The 21,533-nt window shown below is 45.5% G+C and overlaps 1 protein-coding gene across 1 annotated transcript in view; it reads right to left on the bottom strand.

Moving 5' to 3' along the window:
* Window positions 1-12,299: 12,299 nt before the first annotated feature.
* LOC140207432 (uncharacterized) overlaps window positions 12,300-21,533 on the bottom strand; it is an 89,622-nt gene continuing 80,388 nt past the window's right edge. The window contains exons 8-9 of the mRNA XM_072275956.1: window positions 13,182-13,585; window positions 12,300-13,028 (exon numbers count right to left, since the gene is read on the bottom strand). Of these exons, the coding sequence (XP_072132057.1) occupies window positions 12,548-13,028; window positions 13,182-13,585 (885 nt within the window). The 3' untranslated portion in view covers window positions 12,300-12,547. The remainder of the gene's footprint in view (window positions 13,029-13,181; window positions 13,586-21,533) is intronic.

The following is a 21,533-nucleotide window of genomic DNA, read 5'->3' on the forward strand; positions in this document are numbered from 1 at the left end:
ATCCCCTATCACCTCTTTGACTTTCCTCTGCCACGTAATCTCCTCCCCCCAACAGTTTCTAAAGTGGTAGAATACATAGAACATAAAAAAAACATAGAAAACCTACAGCACAAAACAGGCTCTTCAGCCCACAAAGCTGTGCCAAACATGTCCCTACCTTAGAGCTACCGAGGCTTACCCAGAGCCCTTTACTTTTCTAAGCTCCATGTACCCATCCAGGAGTCTCTGAAAATACGTTATTGTTTCCACCTCCTCCGCTGCCGCCGGCCGCCTATTCCACGCACTCACCACTCTCTGCATGAATAACTTATCCCCGACATCTCCTCTGTATTTACTTCCAAGCACCTTAAACCTATGCCCTCTCGTGCTAGCCATTTCAGCCCTGGGAAAAAGCCTCAGACTATCCACATGATCAATGCCTCTCATTATCTCATACACCTCTATCAGGTCACCTCTCATCCTCCGTCACTACAAGGAAAAATGGCCAAGTTCACTCAACATATTCTCATAAGGCATGCTCGCCTGTCGAGGCAAAGTCCTTATAAATCTCCTCTGCACCCTCTCTATGGCCTACCTGTTGCTGTGTGGGATGGCCACAAGAGTACTCTGCGATGGCTATTTAATCTCATTCCCCTTCCTGACTCTCACCCAGTTTCCTGTGTCCTGCACCTTGGGTGTAACTCACCTCTCTTTATCCCACCCCTTCCGACTCCCGGATGATACGGAATTCATCCATTTCCAGCCCCAACTCCTTAAAGTGGAGACACAACATGTGCACACTGAATTTTATATATAGAGGTACTCATTTTAACAGCTAGCAAATCACTGTCAGTAATAATTTTGATCTGCAATCTCACACAACATATGTAACAGGTCTGTAGCAGGTAATGAAGGATTTTCTCACTGGAGCAATTGCACACTGTCCATATCTGATTTGCTTGCTAAATAATGCTATAAAAAGTCAGATTTTCAAATATCACTCCACTTCTTCCCACTTGCAAATTCTCCAGCAACTTTTGCATCACCACAATACACACAGGTAACACCAGTTTCTGCATTGTACATAAATATTTCCCCTGAACCCTCCCCCAGGTGACTGACGGTGGTGAACTCAGTGATGGCAATGCCAATGAATATGAAGGGAAGGGCAGTAGTCTGTCTCATTGGAGTCTGGCACATTTGTGATGTGAAAGCTACTTGTTGCCCAGGGCAAAGGTGTTTGATATCATTATGTACCCAGAGAGAGTGGGACAAAACATGTTCTCACGGGTAGAAAGTCCAGAACAGGAGGGGGTGGAACAAGCAACAGACACAAAATGCTGGAGGAACTCAGCAGGCCAGGCAGCATCTATGGAAAAGAGTACTAATGCTGAGTTCCTCCAGCAATTTGTGTGTGTTGCTCGGATTTCCAGCATCTGCAGATTTTCTCTTGTTTGTGACTGGAGGCAGAACAAAGGTGATTTTCACAACAGCTGATGTAAAAGATTTTGTTCCCTTTCTCCGAGTTCCCGATCCTTGCATTTAGACAGCTGGAGCTCAGCTCTGTCTGAGAGACCCATCGGTTCCCATTCCCTCATCAGCCGGAAGCTCCCCGGGGCCCGTGTACGGATGGTGGGGCTGAGAGAGAGGGAAGAGAGCAGGACTGTCCCGGGATTGCGGGTCACGGAGTCCGGAGTCACAGCAACTACCCGAAGTCGGTGTTGAAAACGCCGCCCGGTGAGACCCCCAACCCGGAGATCCCTTCTCACCTCAACCGATCATCCGGGGCCTTTTGTGCCCCGCGCGCTGGTGAGCTCGAGCTTGGTCGGTTTAACGGCCGGGCTACTGATCACGTGACCAGACCCTCCCCCACCGCTGTCAACAGAGGAGTCACGCGCTGCGATATTCCCATTGGTCCGAAGTGATGTCAATCATTGCTTCCAGCCAATAGCGGAGGCGGACCAGCCGAGAGGGCGTTACCCCCGCTGACTCCGTCTCCCGAACTTTCCGTCACGGCGGGACAACCGTCAAAGTAAATGTCCGCTTTCTGATTTATTTCCATTTCCCTCCGAGGGAAGTTGGGGCGTTTGTGAAGCGTCTCCTGCGGCCGGAGTCTGATGTGTCGCTGAGAGGTAGGAGGAGACCGCTCGGCCCGTCGGTTTGATGCCGGTTCCCCGGGGAGGGAGAGGATGAAGACGGTGAGAGAGGGGGCGGACAGGATGTTTGTCCCGGTGGGGACAGGAGGGGCTCATCTGTGGAAATGTCTGAGCCCACGGTGGTGGCGATTCACCACATTGGGGGGCAAACACCGGCAGACTGTTGCCCTGCGAGCGGGGCCAATGGTCCGGGCAAAGTGACAATTATTTGTGTTTTGTTGAGACTGTACCGGGAATATGGTGTAAAATCCCGCTCCCCACACTAACACGGGTCACACAGACCAAAGAACAAACTGCCGGAGGAACTCAGTGGGTCGGGCAGCATCTGTGGAGGGAAATGGACCGTCAACATTTCGGGCCGAGACCCTCCCTCTGGACTGAGAGTGGACGGGAAATAGTCCGAGAAAAGAGGTGAGGGGTGGGGATGGGGCAAGAGCTGGGGAGTGAGAGGTGGATCCAGGTGAGGGGGAGGTGGGAAGGTGGAAATAGTGACGGGGGTGGGAGGTGAGTGGTTGGGGCAACACGGGGCTGCAGAAGATGGAAATTAATTCCATAGAGGATTAACAAAGAGGTTAGAGAGTATTTGTTATGGAGAGTGCAATGAAGATTCACCAGACTGATCCCTGGAGTGGTGGGGTCATCATATGAAGAGAGATCAAATGTGATAACCCTTTCATTTAGAGAATCGAGGACTGAGAGGTGAACACATTGAAATGCACAAAATCATTACCGGCTGAACCAGGGATCCCAGTCTCTGAAAAAGGGGATGGACTGTCCGGGACTGAGATGAGGGGAAATGTCTCCACTCCGAGGGTGGTGAATGTCTGTAAATCCCCACCACAGAGGCCGGTGAAGACTCGGTGATCGTCCTGACATAAAACAGCGGCCGGCAGATGTGTGGAGACCGAAGGGATCGAGGAAATGAGGATCGGGCAGAAACATGTGGCTGAGATGGGAGAGCAGCCGTCATCTTGTTGATGGTTAGAGGGGCTGAATGGCTAACTCCTGCTGTTTCTCACTTGATGTTTCAGTGTTCCTGTCCAGTGAGGCTGGAGGAATGTGAATAGAAATGAGTGTTTATAAACATGGACAGATTTAAATGAAAACTGCACATTTCCGTTTTGGGTCTGAATTGTGTGTTGGACCGGGATGGGAATCGAGCCTGTGACTCTCTGACCTGGGGGTGGAGGGAAAGGGACAGGGAAGATCTGGAGGGAAAAAGTAAAAATAGATCTGGTGTAAATATGGAATAATGTGGGAAATGCAGCGGATGGTTCGGGCAGCGTGTGAGGGGCGAGGAGCAGAGTCACCGGTTCAGGTGGGAGACCCTCCACCAGTCATGTGATCCCATTTCCTGTTCACGTTTTTCCACAGACCTGCATCATCTGTAGTTCACTGCTCTACGTGTACGTGTAGCTTCATCTTTTGCCTGTTCAGACAAGTCAGTGAGATCCGGATCTGTCACATCCTCTCATTGTGGGTGGGCAATGTTTTATTCTGCAATATTTTCAGCATGTTTCCATATTACCACATAACAATTACAGCATGGAAACAGGCCATCTCGACCCTTCTAGTCCGTGCCGAATGCTTACTCTCACCTCGTCCCAGGCCTCAGACCATAACCACTGGGCTGAGGCCTGGGACTAGGCCTCATTCCACTGTTTTTACCAGCTGAAGGGCAGCCAATGTTTCTGGCTGTATGACCCATTTATGTGAGAATTTAGCCTTTTGTATTTATCTGAGCTTTTCATAAGTTAATTTATAGTTTAGTACAGTTTCGTTAAGCTTCACTCCAGAATTTCCAAAGCAATAACCCATTCGGTCAAATAGTTCCACACAATTAAAATAGTTTATTACATTTTTTAATTTTGTACTACTTATATAATTTAACTATTTAATATGTATGTTCTTATTTTAAATCACAATGGTTAAAATCTATTGTTATGAATTAGGTTCTATTGCTGCCGCAGAGACAACAAATTACATGACATCTGCCAATGCTATTAAACCTGATTCTGATAATTGGTCTGGGAGACCCACCACCGGTCACCTGATCCCAGTTACTGCAGATCGTAATGCGAGATTGAAGCCTTTTCTATTTATTTGCTTTCCTCAGAAATGACAACAGTTAAGTTTCCTTCTCTGGTTCCAGAGCAGAAGCTCAGTCTGTCTAATATTTCCACACAATTAAAATGGGGAATTTGCTTATTCTTATCACGTACTGAGCTACAGTGAAAATCTTGCCTGACGTACCATCCACACAGATCAATACATTACAACAGTACATTGAGCTGATATACGACAAAACAATAACTGTAACAAAGCATTATGGCTGCAGAGAAAGTGCAGTGCAGATAGACATATGAGGCAGGGTCACATCGAGTTACATTGTGAGTTTGAGTCCATTTTATTGGACTGGAGACCATTAATTTAGCTTATAACCACAGACAGGAAGCTGTCCATGAGCCTGGTGGTACGCACTTTAAGGATTTTGTATCTCTTCCCCGATGGGAGATTGGGTTTGCAGCAATAATGTCCAAAGTTGTGGGCATCTTTGAGTACACGGCCTGCTTTCCCGAGGCAGGGGAAGTGTAGGAAGAGTCCATAGAGGGGAGGCTTGTTTCTATGATGTTTCCAGATGAGACCAAAGTTCTCTGCAGTTCCTTGCAGTCATAGGCAGAGCTTTAGCCATGCAAAGGCGTGAAGTATCGACAAGAAGCTCAGAGACCTCGGCCTTCTCCCTGCCTTGTGTAGCTGGATCCTGGACTTCCTGTCAGATCTCCGGCAGGTGGTAAGAGTGGGCTCCCTCACCTCTGTCTCTCTGACCCTCAGCACACATGCCCCACAGGGTTGTCTCCTTGGCCCCCTCCTTTACTCTCTGTGCACCCATGACTGTGTCGCCACCCACAGCACCAATCTGTTCATTAAATTTGCTGATGACACTACATTGATTGGCCTAATCCCAAATAATAACTTTCAGTTGATCAAATGCTTCCTGACAAGTCTCGGTCCAAACAGACTTTTCACCCTTCTTCAGGAGAATAGTCAGAGGAAGAGCGATATCAGCAAAGTTCTTCCAGAACTTACGATAATATCCAACCATTCCCAGAAACCTTCCAAGAGCCTTCTTACCAGTCTGTCACAAAAACTGTGGGTCAACTGTCTAAGAAAAATAACAAGATGGTTTGAATGGCAAAAATAGATTGAGGTGCTTTTATTTACAAAGATAGTGGAAAAACAAAACATTGGATGTCCACATCAAAACAAGAAATTTAAAAAAAAAACTATATATATATATATACACACAGCTTGCAATTGTCACCTGTCCGGTTAACAGCCACCCTCAGACAAAACAAAAAAAGAACCCAAAGCCTTGGTAACCCAAGGCTTACAACAGCTAAGCCAATCCCCCTAGACTAACCAAAAGCTAATTAACTCAATTATCTTCCATTTCACACAATCTGAAACTCTACCACCAGTTCTCACAATAAACACATATACTTCATCATAGGATTCACCATTTCCCGGTTAAATAACTTAAATAAACCCCAAAACTTTACCACAAGATGAGTAATTAGGTAACATAACCCTTGTCCCAGGTAAAGATGGTATCCTCCACCATCGGCACACCTGTGCAGGTTGCTGCTGCCTCTATATAAGACAGCTCTATGCAGCAGCTCTGTTTCAGACCCACTGACTGTGGAGGAGAGAGACGTCAGATTATCATGACACTTCGGCAAAACACTTACTGGAAAGATGAATATGAATAAATTGACCTGAGATAATAAAACTGTGACATAGTGTGTTTCTTTTTTTCATACCTGTTACTGCTGGGGATGAGTGTAAAATTGTGACTGTTGATTTATTGTGACGCGTGCACTCACCACAATAACAGAGGGAATAATGTGTGTGGATGACCCTTTGGGTGTTTTACCGAGTGTGCCATGAGACATCTGTAATCAGTGACGGGCCTTCGTCACACAGTCGGAATAGGAACTTCAGAAATGGCCTGGATTTTGCTCGCACAGGAGCCAACTTGCCTTGACCTACAACACAGCCAAGACAGATCACAGAGGCGTGGCCAAATTCACTCTTAGCTAAGTCAGCTGTAAGGTTGGCCCTGGAAAGCCTGTCAAACAGCTCTTCTACTACACAGTTATGCTCTTCCCAAGTGTCACTCCCTGTGACTAAGTCATCAATATAGGCATCTGTGTGTCCTAACCCTTGAATTACAGAATCAATCATTCTCTGGAATGTTCCTGGAGCATATTTCATTCCAAATAGCGAAACATTGTATTCATACAACCCAGAAGGTGTAACAAATGCAGAAATTTCTCTACCTCAGTCCGTCAATGGAACACACCAATACACTTTCACAGATCAATCTTTGTAAGAAATTGCCTTTTCCAACCCTATCGATGCAATCATCCACCCTAGGGATAGGATAGGCATCTGTTTTTGTTACTGCATTTACCTTCCTATAATCAGTGCAAAATCTAACACTACCATCAGGTTTGGGCACAATAACGCAGGGTGAGCTCCAATCTGATGTTGAAGGCCTAATAATACTATTTTCCAGCATATATTAAATTTCTTGCTCAGCCAATTTACACTTTTCTACGTTCATGTGATATGGGTGTTGTTTAATCAGTTTGGCTTGACCAATATCTACGTCATGTACTGCGACCGTGGTTTGCTTGGGAACATTGGGAAATAAATCTTTAAACCTCAGAATTAATTCCTTCAGCTGTTGTTGTTGCTTTGGCTGCAGATGAGCCAACTTGTTGTCAATGTTTTCGAGAACAACGGAGTTCATTAGCCTAACTGGGACCATGTTTGGCTTGTGAAAAGTCTCAGACGAGTCAATTGTTTCATTCTCAGGGTTGCCAGATTGATATGTTTGACAACACTCACCGATGGTGCCTGCTTGTCTGAATAAGGCATTATCATATTGATGTGTACTACCTGTGTTAGTTTACGTCAGTCGTGTGTTTTAATACCATAATTCACATCATTAATTTGAGAGACTATTTCATACAGTCCGTTGAATTTCGCCTGAAGTGGATTCGTCAACATTGGAGATAAGGCAAGCACATTATCCCCCACCATATATTTTCTTTTGTTTTGGTCTGCTTATCAAACCAACACTTCATTTTGTTTTGAGAAATCTTTACGTTTTGTCTCGCTAGACGACAGGCTTGGTGTAGTTTATTTCTGAACTTCAAAACATAGTCTAACAAGTTAACATGTACATCCCCATCAATCCACTGTTCCTTTAACAAGGTCAAAGGTCCCCTCACTCTATGACCAAATACAAGTTCAAATGGACTAAAGCCCAGTGACTCCTGTACCAACTCTTTTAAGCCTGATTTATACTTGTGCGTCAAGTGTACGCCATCGGCACTACGTACCCTACGCCATACCCACGCTGTACCTTACGCCGTAGGGTGACGTGCAGCTCCTCTAAAAAGTAACTCACGCGTCACGGCGACGCAGAGCGCAACAACTGTGATTGGTCCGCTTGGTAGCATCGCATTTCTGGTTGCTTTTCTCTGCCATGTCTGTACACTGATGCAAAATAAATGGTTGGAGACAATGAACCGAATCGTCAAGTCTACCTGCCAACATCCGAAAATCTTTGAAATGCATTTCCTTGTCCATGTCTCTCATGAAAAAGTTCAACAGTGTCAGAGAAACCCCACCGCCAACTTGCATTTTGGTGGTGAAGTGCAAAGCGATGCAGACACAACTACGCATGCTCGCTACGGCGTAGGGCTACGCAAAAATAAAATGGGGTAGGATACGGCGTATCCCGAACGCACAAGTATAAATCAACCTTTACTGCGAACAAAAGCAAATGTATTCCTTCACCCCAGTCTTTTCCATCTTCAACACAGTATGTCTTAATCATTGTTTTGACAGTAGAATTAAATCTTTCCAAAGCCCCTTGTGATTCCGGATGGTACGCAGACGACGTAATTTGTTTAGGTCCCAGTTCATAAACTACCTGCTGGAATAATCCAGATGTAAAATTACTTCCTTGATCAGACTGGATTTCTTTAGGCAAACCAAATAAAGTAAAAAAAAAACTTAAGAGCCTTCGTCACAGTTTTAGCTTTAATATTTCTGAGAGGTATTGCCTCTGGGAATGTGGATGCGGTATACATAATAGTTAGCAAATACTGATGGACAGCTTTAGTCTTTGGCAATGGGCCACACAATCCACTATAAATTTGGAACAGGGTTCTCTGAATGCAGGTATAGGCCGGAGTGGGGCCACTGGGGTAACCTGATTAGGTTTACCCACAACTTGACAAGTGTGACAAGTTCTGCAAAAGGTCACAACACCTTTCCTCAAATTAGGCCAGTAAAATTCCTTTATAATCCTGTTTACAGTTTTATTCACTCCATAATGGCCATCTAAGGGCATAGTGTGGGCCAAAGTTAAAATTTCAGTCCTATAAACTTTAGGAACTACAACTTGGTGAATAATTGTCCATTCCTCACTCGCAGGCATAGCAGGTGGCCTCCACTTCCTCATTAACACTCCATCCTTGAGATAATACCCTACTGACATTTTTTTAATCTCATCATCTGAGAGAGATGTTTCTTATAAAGCTTCAATCTCAGGGTCCCAGTTCTGTTCTGCTATAAACTCCTTCCTAGACAGGGATAAATCTTTCTCATCAGACTTACTACCTGAATCCTGTTGAAACAATGAAGGCAGAAAAGTCCCTGACAAGTCATCATAACCTGAATCCCAATTTTGGCTACCTTGGGTATCAGAATCGTGCTGCACAGAACCGTCTGCATTAGCAGACTTTTTCACCATACTTCGAGTTACTGTGCAGGAAGTATAAATGTTAAAATCCATCTGTGGGTCGTCAGTGGTTGGCTTAGTTGTCAACTGCACTGCAGGAACAACATTACCATCTACCAGGTCATTCCCTGACAGCAAAGTAACATCTTCCACCTGTAAACTGGAACATAATCCAATTTTAACAGGTCCCGAAACCAACCCTGACTGTAAAGTTACCCTGTGCAATGGCACAGAAACCATGCCACCCCCAATGCCTTTAATAAGATTTACCTCACCAATGTTAGTCTCACCACCAAACTTTAGAAGGCTGTCTAACATAAGTGACTGAGAAGCCCCAGTTTCTCGAAGAATTTTCACTGGTACCGGTGTTGACCCTTCCATTACTAATACAAACCCATCTGACATAAAATGATCGAATCTCTTCTTAACTCGGTCAGACCTCTCAGTCCTTAAATGAGCCGCAACAAAATGTTCAGAACCCTGTGGGTTTATAGGTGCTTCAACATACTGATCACAGGCATTTGGGACTGCCTCCTTTTCCTTTTTCTTCTTCAGGACAGAACAATTAGCCATCATATGACCAGCTTTCTGACAATAGTAACAAGAGAGACCAGAATATTTCTCCTTCAACTGCTTCCCTTCATTCTTACCTTATTACTAATCCCAGCTTTAATTTCTGGTTTACCCTGGTTATCCCTGCTACTCTTTTGGAAGCTCTTATTCGGGGTAAGCTTAATCTTATGAGTTAAAGCAAACTCATCTGCTAATCTAGCAGACTCCTGCAAAGTGGCAGCATCCTTTTCATCTAAATCTAAATCAAGGATGCATCTTTTGAATTCTTCAATTAAAACCAACTCTTTCAAGCTGTTGAAATCATCATTTACATTTTTATACGTGCACCAGTGGTCAAAACACACAAACTTCTCATAAGAAAATTCCATATAAATCTAGTTCAGAGATTTCCTCAAATTTCTAGACTTTTGCCTGTATGCTTCTGGGACCAACTAATAAGCTTTGAGCACAGCCTCTTTCACTGTGTCATAATCAGCTGCTTCATCAACTGTCAAAGCAGAATAGGCTCACTGAGCCTTCCCCTTAATTACACTTTGTAAGAGAATGGGCCAACCCTCTTTTCACTACTTTAAACCCTGAGCAACCTTTTCAAAATGCTGAAAGTATTTATCAACCTCTGCCTCGTCAAATGGGGGTACCAATTTAACTTCCCGACTGGCCTGAAACTTATCACCAGAGTCTCACGCTAGACCTCTTTGCTGCAATCTCTCTATCTTTTTCAGTTTGAACATCCTCTACCTTTCTGCTTCCTCCCTGTTTTTCTGCCTCTTCTCTCTGTTTTCCTGCCTCAAACTGCCTCTGTCTTTCCACAACCTCCATCTTTATTTTTTCTAACTTGTACGGGAGCTCAAGCTCACTAGGTTTACTTTCAGGAAACACCTCCAACTCTTCCACTTTAAACACACCCTCAGATACATAATACTCAGCTATTATCCTCTGCATCTGTGACCTCCTCATTGTCAATTTCATCTTAGCAAGTTTTAACCTTTTAGCAATACTCAATAACTCAATCCTTCTGGCGTCCTCTAATGCCTCAGAGGTTGGCGCTTCCAGACATGTATCAACATCCATTGCTTCTCATTTTCTACACACAAATAAATCAAAAGGGATTTCACCAATGAAATCAATAAGTAATCTATACGGCCCCAAATCTGTTCATATCCAGGATGCAGGCCTCAATTTTTTTACGAACCCTAACACTTTAAAAATGAACCAGCAGCAATAGACTACACCTGGAGTCTGGTTTTGATGTTAAAACCACTATCTTTATTAGTATCTACTTCTAATATAGTAACTTAAGCAAGATAGGTAGTGGTGGAGGGAGTACATTCAGTTTGGAGGATTGTGACAAGTGGTGTCCCACAAGGATCTGTTCTGGGACCTCTACTTTTCGTCATTTTTATTAACGACCTGGAGGTCGGGGTAGAAGGGTGGGTTGGCAAGTTTGAAGACGACACAAAGGTTGGTGGTGTTGTAGATAGTGTAGAGGATTGTCAAAGATTGCAGAGAGACATTGATAGGATGCAGAAGTGGGCTGAGAAGTGGCAGATGGAGTTCAACCCGGAGAAGTGTGAGGTGGTACACTTTGGAAGGACAAACTCCAAGGCAGAGTACAAAGTAAATGGCAGAATACTTGGTAGTGTGGAGGAGCAGAGGGATCTCAAGGTACATGTCCACAGATCCCTGAAAGTTGCCTCACAGGTGGATAGGGTAGTTAAGAAAGCTTATGGGGTGTTAGCTTTCATAAGTCGAGGGATAGAGTTTAAGAGTTGCGATGTAATGATGCAGCTCTATAAAACTCTGGTTCGGCCACACTTGGAGTACTGTGTCCAGTTCTGGTCACCTCACTATAGGAAGGATGTGGAAGCATTGGAAAGTGTACGGAAGAGATTTACCAGGATGCTGCCTGGTTTAGAAAGTATGCATTATGATCAGAGATGAAGGGAACTAGGGCTTTACTCTTTGGAGAGAAGGAGGATGAGAGGAGACATGATAGAGGTGTACAAGATAATAAGAGGAATAGATAGAGTGGATAGCCAGCACCTCTTCCCCAGGGCACCACTGCTCAATACAAGAGGACATGGCTTTAAGGTAAGGGATGGGAAGTTCAAGGGGGATATTAGAGGAAGGTTTTTTACTCAGAGAGTGGTTGGTGCGTGGAATGCACTGCCTGAGTCAGTGGTGGAGGCAGATACACTAGTGAAGTTTAAGAGACTACTAGACAGGTATATGGAGGAATTTAAGGTGGGGGCTTATATGGGAGGCAGGGTTTGAGGGTCGGCACAACATTGTGGGCCGAAGGGCCTGTACTGTGCTGTACTATTCTATGTTCTATAAACAATAGTTAACAGTGGTATGTGTATATATGTGTGTAAATATAACTCCCACCCTACTGAGCTCGGGGGAAACAAGGCTTGGAGTCTTGAGACGGTAAAGTATGGAAGTTCAGCTCAATCATAGAATAGGTGATGAGAGAGAGATATTTGTAATCCAGGGTAAATGTTGAGAGAAGGCAATTATGTCAAATTCCACAGTTTCCACGGTGGTAAGAGAACAGTTGCTGTAGAACTTATCCATCGTTGTTCCAAATCCACATACGAATTATCACCGAAAGTGACTTGTCACAAGGGGTATCATCTTCAAGTGAATTACCACACCACACCCAGGCAAGGGTTAACACATAAGTGGTCTTCACAGGATACCCCAAATCCGATCCACTCCTATAGATCAAATGAGGTGACAACCACACATTCAATGTATGCTGAATCGATAATTAACCCAACCTTGTGGGCAGAGGAAAGTTCTAAACAGTGACCCTTGGCCACTCGTTCCCTTGTTTTGAACCTTCCATTTTTCCTCCTTCATCTCTGTCTGACTCTGAGTGTCTGTGTCCTCGGTTAAAACTAAACAAGCTGTGAGTGATGTAAACGAGATGCGAGTCAGACTGATTCGCCTTAATCTCTCTCCCTCTTAAAATGACAGCCCACAGCAAATGAAACCTAGGGATTCATAACAACGGTCACTGCCCATTGTGAACTGACTGATGTGCCAGTAGTTGGGATGACTGAGTGAATCCCTTCCCACATTCTTTGCAGGTGAATGGCTTCTCCCCAGTGTGAACTCGCTGATGTCTCTGTAGGCTGGATGATCGAGTGAATCTCTTCCCACATTCCGAGCAGGTGAACGGCTTCTCCCCAGTGTGAACTCGCTGATGTATCATTAGGGCAGAAGAGTGAGTGAATCCCTTCTCACAGACTGAGCAGGTGAACGGCTTCTCTCCAGTGTGAACTCGCTGATGACTCTGTAGGTTGGATGACTGAGTGAATCCCTTCCCACAGACTGAGCAGCCGAACGGCTTCTCCCCAGTGTGAACTCGCTGATGAATCTGTAGGTCGGATGACCGAGTGAATCTATTCCCACATACAGAGCAGGGAAATGGCTTCTCCCCAGTGTGAACTCGTTGATGACTCTGTAGGTCGCATGACCGAGTGAATCCCTTCCTACAGACTGAGCAGGTGAACGGCTTCTCCCCAGTGTGAACTCGCTGATGACTCTGCAGGTTGGATAACTGAGTGAATCTATTCCCACATTCTGTGCAGGTGAACGGCTTCTCCCCAGTGTGAACTCGCTGATGACTCCATAGGTGGGATGACTCAGAGAATCTCTTCCCACATTCTGAGCAGGTGAACGGCTTCTCCCCAGTGTGAACTCGCTGATGACACTGTAGGTGGGACGACCGACTGAATCTCTTCTGACAGACTAAGCAGGTGAACGGCTTCTCCCCAGTGTGAACTCGCTGATGTAACAGTAGGGTGGATGACTGAGTGAATCTCTTCCCACAGACTGAGCAGGTGAACGGCTTCTCCCCAGTGTGAACTCGCTGATGACTCTGTAGGTGGGATGACTGAGTGAATCTCTTCCCACATACTGAGCAGGTGAACGGCTTCTCCCCAGTGTGAACTCGCTGATGTACCAGTAGGGTGGAAGACTGAGTGAATCTCTTCCCACATACTGAGCAGGTGAACGGCTTCTCCCCAGTGTGAACTCGCTGATGACTCTGTTGGTGGGATGACCGAGTGAATCTCTTCCCACAGTCTGAGCAGGTGAACGTCCACTCCCCGGTGTAAACACGCTGGTCAGCCATTAGGTCAAATGACTGAGTGAATCCTTTCCCAGAAATTCAGCAGATGACCAGCATCTACCCGGTGTGAACTGACTGGTGTGTCCACAGGTGAGACGACTGACTGAATCCTTTCTCACACACAGAACAGGTGAAAGGCCTTGCCCAGTGTGAACTTGCTGATGTACTTTCAATTGAGATGACCGAGTGAATCGATTCCCACTGTTTGAGCAGGTGAACGGCCTTTCTCCTGTGTAGAATGACGACTGTGCCAGTCTGTCAGATGATCAAGTGAATCCCTCCCCACTGTCTGAGCAGGAAAGATGGTTGATTGAATCCCTTGCTCCACTTCTTAAATGTCTAGACAGAGACAGCAAAACTGGTGTTTGAGATTCCTGGAGACAAATTACTTCTCGTTTTAACCTGTAAAAAGATTTACAAAATCCATCAATGGGTGAAGGACAACATTTCAGATGAGATTACTTGAGTTGCCAAGGTTTGTTCTGGTATCACACTGTTACAGTGAGGTTCAACCCAAGTTGGACAGAGAAATCATCTTCTGGCTGGTCGCAGTGCTGGTATCTGGAATGACCATCAATTCCCTGATGCTCTTCCTGTCTCTATCAGAATGGGGCATTTCTGCCATCTCCAGTCTGTTCCTTGGCTCAGTTTGACTCTCTCCATTGGTATTATTCCCTGTTCCTGCTGAGCCACATGGGTGCCTGGCCCCACAGTAACTGAAACACTCTCGCGCAAATAGTCTTTCTTGACGTGCAACTGGGGTTTTCTTGTATCATTAACTTAAGGTGCCACAGTTTTAACGCCATATAAAAAAATCCTGCTGAGATGAATGGTTGGTCTGCACAGCTGTTAAAAGGACTTAGAGTGAATTTTTGTATTATTTCAGGTTCTTTTCACAGTCATAGAAAATTACAACACAGAAACAAGCCCTTTGGGCCAACTAGTTTGTGCTGAACTATTTAAACTGCCCACTCCCATACCCCTACCATCCAGGTACCTTTACAAACCTCTTAAATGTTGAAATTGAGCTCGCATTCACCACTTGTGCTGGCTGCTCATTCCACACCTGGGGTCTGTGTGAAGAAGTTTCCCCTCATGTTCCCCTTAACGTTTCACCTTTCACCCTTAACCCATGGCCTCTAGTTGTAGACCCACCATCTCAGTGGTAAAAGCCAGCTTGCACTTACCATATCTATAACCCTCATAATCGTCGTATACCTCCATCAAATCTCCACTCATCTTCTACATTCCAAGGAATAAAGTCCTGACCTGTTCAATCTTTCTTTATAACCCAAGTCCTCCAGACCTAGCAACATCCTTATGAATTTTCTCTGAACTCTTTCAACCCCTTTTACATCTTTCCTGTAGGTTGGTGACCAAAACTGCACACAATACTCCAGATTAGGCCTCACCAATGTCTCGTGCAGCGTGAACATAACATCCATCTCCTGTACTCAGTACTTTGGTTCATGAAGGCCAATATGCCAAAATCTTTCTTTCCGTCCCTATTTAACTGTGACACCACTTTCAGTGAATTATGGACATGTATTCCCAGATCCCTTTCTTCTGCAGCGTTACTCAGTAACTGACCATTCACTGTGCAATTCTAGGTCCTACCAAAATGCAACACCTCGCACTTGTCTCCATTAAATTCCATTTTGCATTTCTTCACCCATTTTTCCATCTGGTCCAGGTCGCACTGCAAGCCATGATAGTCTTCCTCACTGTCCACTACACCCCCAGTCTTGGTGTCATCCACAAATTTGCTGATCCAGTTAACCACACTATCATCCAGATTACTGATATAGGTGACAAACAGTAACAGATCCAGCACCGATCCCTGTGGCACACCGCTAGTCACAGGATGTGGTCAGAGAGGCAACCATCTGCTACCACACTCTGGCTTCTCCCAAAGACAGTGTCTCATCCAATTTACTATCTCATCTTGAATGTTGAGTGACTGAACCTTCTTGACCAAACTCCCATATGAGAATTTGTCAAGTGCTTTTGCTAAAGTCCATGTAGACAACATCCACTGCCTTGCCTTCATCCACTTTCCTGATAACTTCCTCGAGAGACTCTATAAGATTGGATAGACATGATCTGCTGCCTATCCTTAATCAGTCCACATCAATCCAAATACTTGTATATCCGTCTCCTGCACACACATTCCAATAACTTTCCCACTACTAATGTCAGGCTCACCAATGTATAAATTCCTAGTTTATTTTTAGAGCCTTTTTTGAACAGCAGAACAACATCGGCTGTCCTCCAATCCTCCAGTACCTCACCTGTCACTAAGGATGACTTAAATATCTGTGCTTGGGCCCCAACAATTTCTGCACTTGTCTTCCGCAGGGTCCCAGGGAACAACTTGTCAGGCCCTGGGGATTTATCCACGCTAATTTGCCTTCAGACAGCAAACAGCTCCATCTCTGTAATCTTTACAGGGTCCATGAAGTTGATGCTGCTTTCCCTCACTTCTATAGACTCTGTGACCATCTCCTGAGTAAATACGGATGCAGAAAATATCTCCCCCATCTATTTGTCTCCTCATATCGATTACCATTCTGACCTTCCAGAGAATTAATTTTTCCCCTTGCCATCTTTTCGCACTTAACATATCTGCAGAATCCATGAGGATTCTCCTTCACCTTGTCTGTTGGGGCAACCTCATGCCTTCTTTTATTTCTTTCATAAGTGTTCACCTGAATTTCCCGTACTTCATAAGTATCCCATTTGTTCCTATCTGCCCGTACCTGGTATGCACCTCTTTTTTATTGATCTGGGAGATGAAAGCCAAAGGGGTGATGGAGCTGCATGGTGGGAGGTGGGAGTAGGGGAGGGTTAAACTAAAGTTGCAGGGAGAATGGGAGCCTGAATAACAGAACAGATAGTGGAGGTGTTGTGGAGACAGATGTTGTTCAGTCCTTAGGCAAAGTCAGGAATTAAAAACATTGAGCATGGTGCAGTGAATATGCTCAATCCTGTACATTTCAATACAGGGAGCAGCGTAGGAAAGGCGGATGTGTTCAGGACATGGATCAACACCTGGAATTATGACACTAGGATCTGGCAACTGTGGACTGGGACAGGCTGCTTTATGGCAAAGGTGCGCTTGATAAATGGGAGGCCTTCAAACCGAAATTTTGAAAGTACAAGGCGGGTATGTGCCTGTCAGAATAAAAGGTAAAGATAGAAACTGTAGGGAACCTTGGTTTTTAAGAGATATTGAGACCCTGGTGAAGCACAAAATGGAGTTGCAGAACAGGGACAGGCAGGTAGGTTCTTATGGAGTTTAAGAAATGCAAGAGAACACATAAGAAATAAATCAGGATGGCTAAAAGGCATGAGATTCCCCTTGCAGAAAAGATGAAGGATAATCCTCAGGGATTCTGGAGATAGATTAAGAGCAAAAGGACTGCAATGCACAAAATTGGTCCGCTGGAAGACCGGAATGGCAAACCATGTGTGGAACCAAAGCAGATGGGGGAGATCTGAGTATGGAATGAGCTGCCAGACGAGGTGGTAAATGCGGGTTCTTTTTTAACATTTAAGAATAAATTGGATAGATACATGGATGGGAGGTGTATGGAGGGATATGGTCCGTGTGCAGGTCAGTGGGACTAGGCAGAAAATGGTTCGGCGCAGCCAAGAAGGGCCAAAGGGCCTGTTTCTGTGCTGTAGTTTCTATGGTTCTATCTCAAATATATTTTTCATCTCATTTACTCAGGAGATGGACACAGGGTCTATGGGATTGTGGAAAAGCGGCATTAAAATCGTGGAACCTGTACGGATTAACGAAGAGGAGATGATTGCCATCCTGAGGCAGATTAGGGTGGATAAATCTCCAGGGCATGACAAGGTGCTCCTTTGGACCCCACGGGAGGCAGTGCAGAAGTCGTTGGGGCCCTAGCAGATATAACTAAATCATCCTTAGTGACAGGGGAGTTATCTGAGGATTGTAGGATAGCCAAAGTCATTTCGCTCTTCAACATAGAGCATAGAAATCTACAGCATATTCCAGGCCATTCAGCCCACAATGTGGTGCCAACCATGTAACTTACTCTAGAAACTGCCTGGAATTTCCCTAGCACATAGACCCCTATTTTACTGAGCTCCGTGTACCTATCTAAGAGGCTGTTAAAAGACCCTATTGTATCTGCCTCGACCACCACTGCTGGCAGTGCATTCCACACACCCACCACTCTCTGTGTAAAAAAACTTAACCCTGACATCTCCTCAGTATCTATTTCCAATCACTTTAAAATTATGCCCCTCGTGTTAGCCATTTCAACCCTGGGGGAAAACCTCTGGCGATCCACACGATCAATGCCCCTCATCATCTTATACACCTCAAAAAGGCTCCAAACATAAACAAAGAAATTATATATTGCTTTGAAGATTTGTTAGAAGTATACAAAATTATAAGGGTATAGATCAGGTAAATGCAAGCAGCTTTTTCCACTGAGGTTGGGAGGGATGACAACCAGAGGTCATGGGTAAGTGGGGAAGGAGAAAATGTAATGGGAACACGTGGAAAAGCTCTTCACTGAAATGGTCGTGAGAGTGTGGAATGAGATGTCAGCACAAGTGGTGAATATGAGCTGGGTTTCACAATTAAGAGAAGTTTGATAGGTACCTGGATGGTGGGGTATGGAGGCGATGGTCCCAGTGCAGGTAGTTGCATTAGACAGATTAAATTTTTTTTACCATTGACTAGATGGGTCAAATACCCTGTTTCCGTACCGAACTACTCCATATTTTTATGACAGACAAGCTGGACAAACCTGTTTGGAAGGGAAAAGGTAGGATTGACGATGGAGCAGCAATGGCTGGAGCTTTTGTGAGCAATTCGGGAGCTGAGTGACAGATACATCCCAAAGAAGTGGAAGCATTGGAAAGGCAGGAGGACAAAACCGTGGCTGAAATGAGAAGCCAAAGCCAACATAAAAGCAAAAGAAAGGGCAAACAAAAGAGCAAAAACTATTGGGAAGCTTTTAGAAACCAACAGAAGATGATTAAAAAAAAAGTCAGATGAGCTCAGGGGGTGGAATTATGATATTGTAGTCACTAATGAGTCTTGGTAGCACCCAACAGTCTGAGGCATTTAGAGTAACAAACTAACCGGGGCCTAAATATCTCTTGAAAACCAAGGTACAATATGATAATTCCCTGTCCTGAGCTCATCTGGCTTTCCTACGATGCTTCTTGCATTGTGATATACACAGCTCAGCACATTCATTGCACCATGCTCAACCATTTGATTGCTGACTCTGTCAGAGGTCTGAACAACATCTGACTGGTGTCAAGAAAACAACCTCTCGCTCATTGTCACAAAAACAAAGGAGCTGATTGTGGACGACAGGAGGAATGGAGACAGGCTAACCCCTATTGACATCAATGGATCTGGGGTTGAGAGGGTGAACAGCTTTAAGTTCCTTGGCATAAATATCACCGAGGATCTCACATTGCCTGTACATACCGGCTGTGTTGTGAAAAAAGCACACCAGCACCTCTTTCACCTCAGACGGTTGAAGAAGTTCGGGATGGGGCCCCAGATCCTAATAACATTCTACAGGGACACAATTGAGAGCATCCTGACAGGCTGCATCACTGCCTGGTATGGGACCTGTACTTCCCTTAATCGCAGAAACCTGCAGAGAGTGGTGCGGACAGCCCAGCACATCTGTAGATGGAAACTTCCCACTGTTCAGGACCTTTACAGAGACAGGTGTGTAAAAAGGGCCCGAAGGATATTGGGGACCCGAGTCACCACAACCACAAACTGTTTCTGCTGCTACCATCCAGGAAACGGTACCACAGCAAAAGGACCAACAGGCTCCGGGACATCATCTCCCACCAGCCCATCAGACTGATTAATTCATGCTGATACAATTGCATTTCTATGTTATATTGACTGTCCTATGTACAAACTATTTATTATAAATTACACATTGCACATTAGACGGAGACGTAATGTAAAGATTTCCACTCCTCATGTATATGAAGGATGTATGTAATAAAGTCAATTCAATTCATTTCACCCTCTCCACTATCTGTTCTGTCATTCTGGCTCCCATTCCCCCTACAACTTATTTTAACCACATCACCCTCTCCCCACACTAGCACTAGCGAGCCTTACCACTGGGATATTAGTCCCCTCTTATTCTGTTCCCCTCACTAACAAATCCCCTATCACCCCTTTGACCAAAGAACAAACTGCCGGAGGAACTCAGTGGGTCGGGCAGCATCTGTGGAGGGAAATGGACCGTCAACATTTCGGGCCGAGACCCTCCCTCTGGACTGAGAGTGGACGGGAAATAGTCAGAGAAAAGAGGTGAGGGGTGGGGATGGGGCAAGAGCTGGGGAGTGAGAGGTGGATCCAGGTGAGGGGGAGGTGGGAAGGTGGAAATAGTGACGGGGTGGGAAGTGAGTGGTTGGGGCAACACGGGGCTGCAGAAGATGGAAATTAGTTCCATAGAGGATTAACAAAGAGGTTAGAGAGTATTTGTTATAGGGAGTGCAATGAAGATTCACCAGACTGATCCCTGGAGTGGTGGGGTCATCATATGAAGAAAGATCAAATGTGTTAACCCTTTCATTTAGTGAATCGAGGACTGAGAGGTGAACACATTGAAATGCACAACATCATTACCGGCTGAACCAGGGATCCCAATCTCTGAAAAAGGGGGTGGACTGTCCGGGACTGAGATGAGGGGAAATGTCTCCACTCCGAGGGTGGTGAATGTCTGTAAATCCCCACCACAGAGGCCGGTGAAGACTCGGTGATCGTCCTCACATAAAACAGAGGCCGGCAGATGTGTGGAGACCGAAGGGATCGAGGAAATGAGGATCGGGCAGAAACATGTGGCTGAGATGGGAGAGCAGCCGTCAGCTTGTTGGTGGTTAGAGGGGCTGAATGGCCACCTCCTGCTGTGTCTCACTTGATGTTTCCTGTCCAGTGAGGCTGGAGGAATGTGAATAGTAATTAGTGTTTATACACATGGAGGGGTTTAAATGAAACCTGCACATTTCCTGTTTGGGTCTGAATTGAGTGATTAGATCAGACCGGACGCAGCTTTGTCATTGTGCCGACTCCAGATACAAAGCCAATGAAACGCAGTTGGCATCTGGACTGGGGGGGGGGGGGGGGGGGTCGGGACCGTCACGTGACGGCTCTGCCCATTTACCTGGCCGGAAACACGTCACCTGCCAATCAAGGTTTGACCCCGCCTGGGCCATCAATGCACACCTCACCATTGGCCTCGTTAATTAGCCTTGTACTTGGCCTCGGGTAATTGGCCTTTGTAATCAGTTTAACCCTGCTGGCACCGAGCCATTGGCTTCCCTGTGAATCACCTGGGCTGGACCTTCCAGACCTATAAAGCAGCCCACGTGTGCGTGACCCTCTCTCTTTTGTGCTACCTCCGAGGGACCACCCTGCTGTCCGTGAGTTGTGCTTTGAATAGGGTTGGGAGTGTGGATATTGTCCCTAAGCAGAAGAGCCGCGCCTGCACAAAGTCAAGGGTGGTTGTATACTTTGTCCCCACGCGATTTAATGTGATTTATTGCTGATCCGACTACTGTAAGTTGTGCGCGTGTTGCTTCCGTTGCCATTTTCCCCCGTTTGCCTTCTGTAAATAAAATCCTTCACTACCCAGACTGTGAGCCCAGAGCCCTTGACTTTGAGACCTGCAGAATCTGTTTCCTCACTGGCGCTGCGTGGGGAAAGTGTTCTTGAACAGGGGCAAAATGGCCAGTACAGGCACCGAGCGTAGGATTCCCGGCTGGACCGACGAGAGAGGGATTTGAGGCCTGGCGGACCACGGTAAACCGGTGGACTGGCCCGAGCAGTTGGACC

Source organism: Mobula birostris, chromosome 13 (assembly GCF_030028105.1).
Source record: "Mobula birostris isolate sMobBir1 chromosome 13, sMobBir1.hap1, whole genome shotgun sequence".
NCBI classification, from domain to species: Eukaryota; Metazoa; Chordata; class Chondrichthyes; order Myliobatiformes; family Myliobatidae; genus Mobula; species Mobula birostris.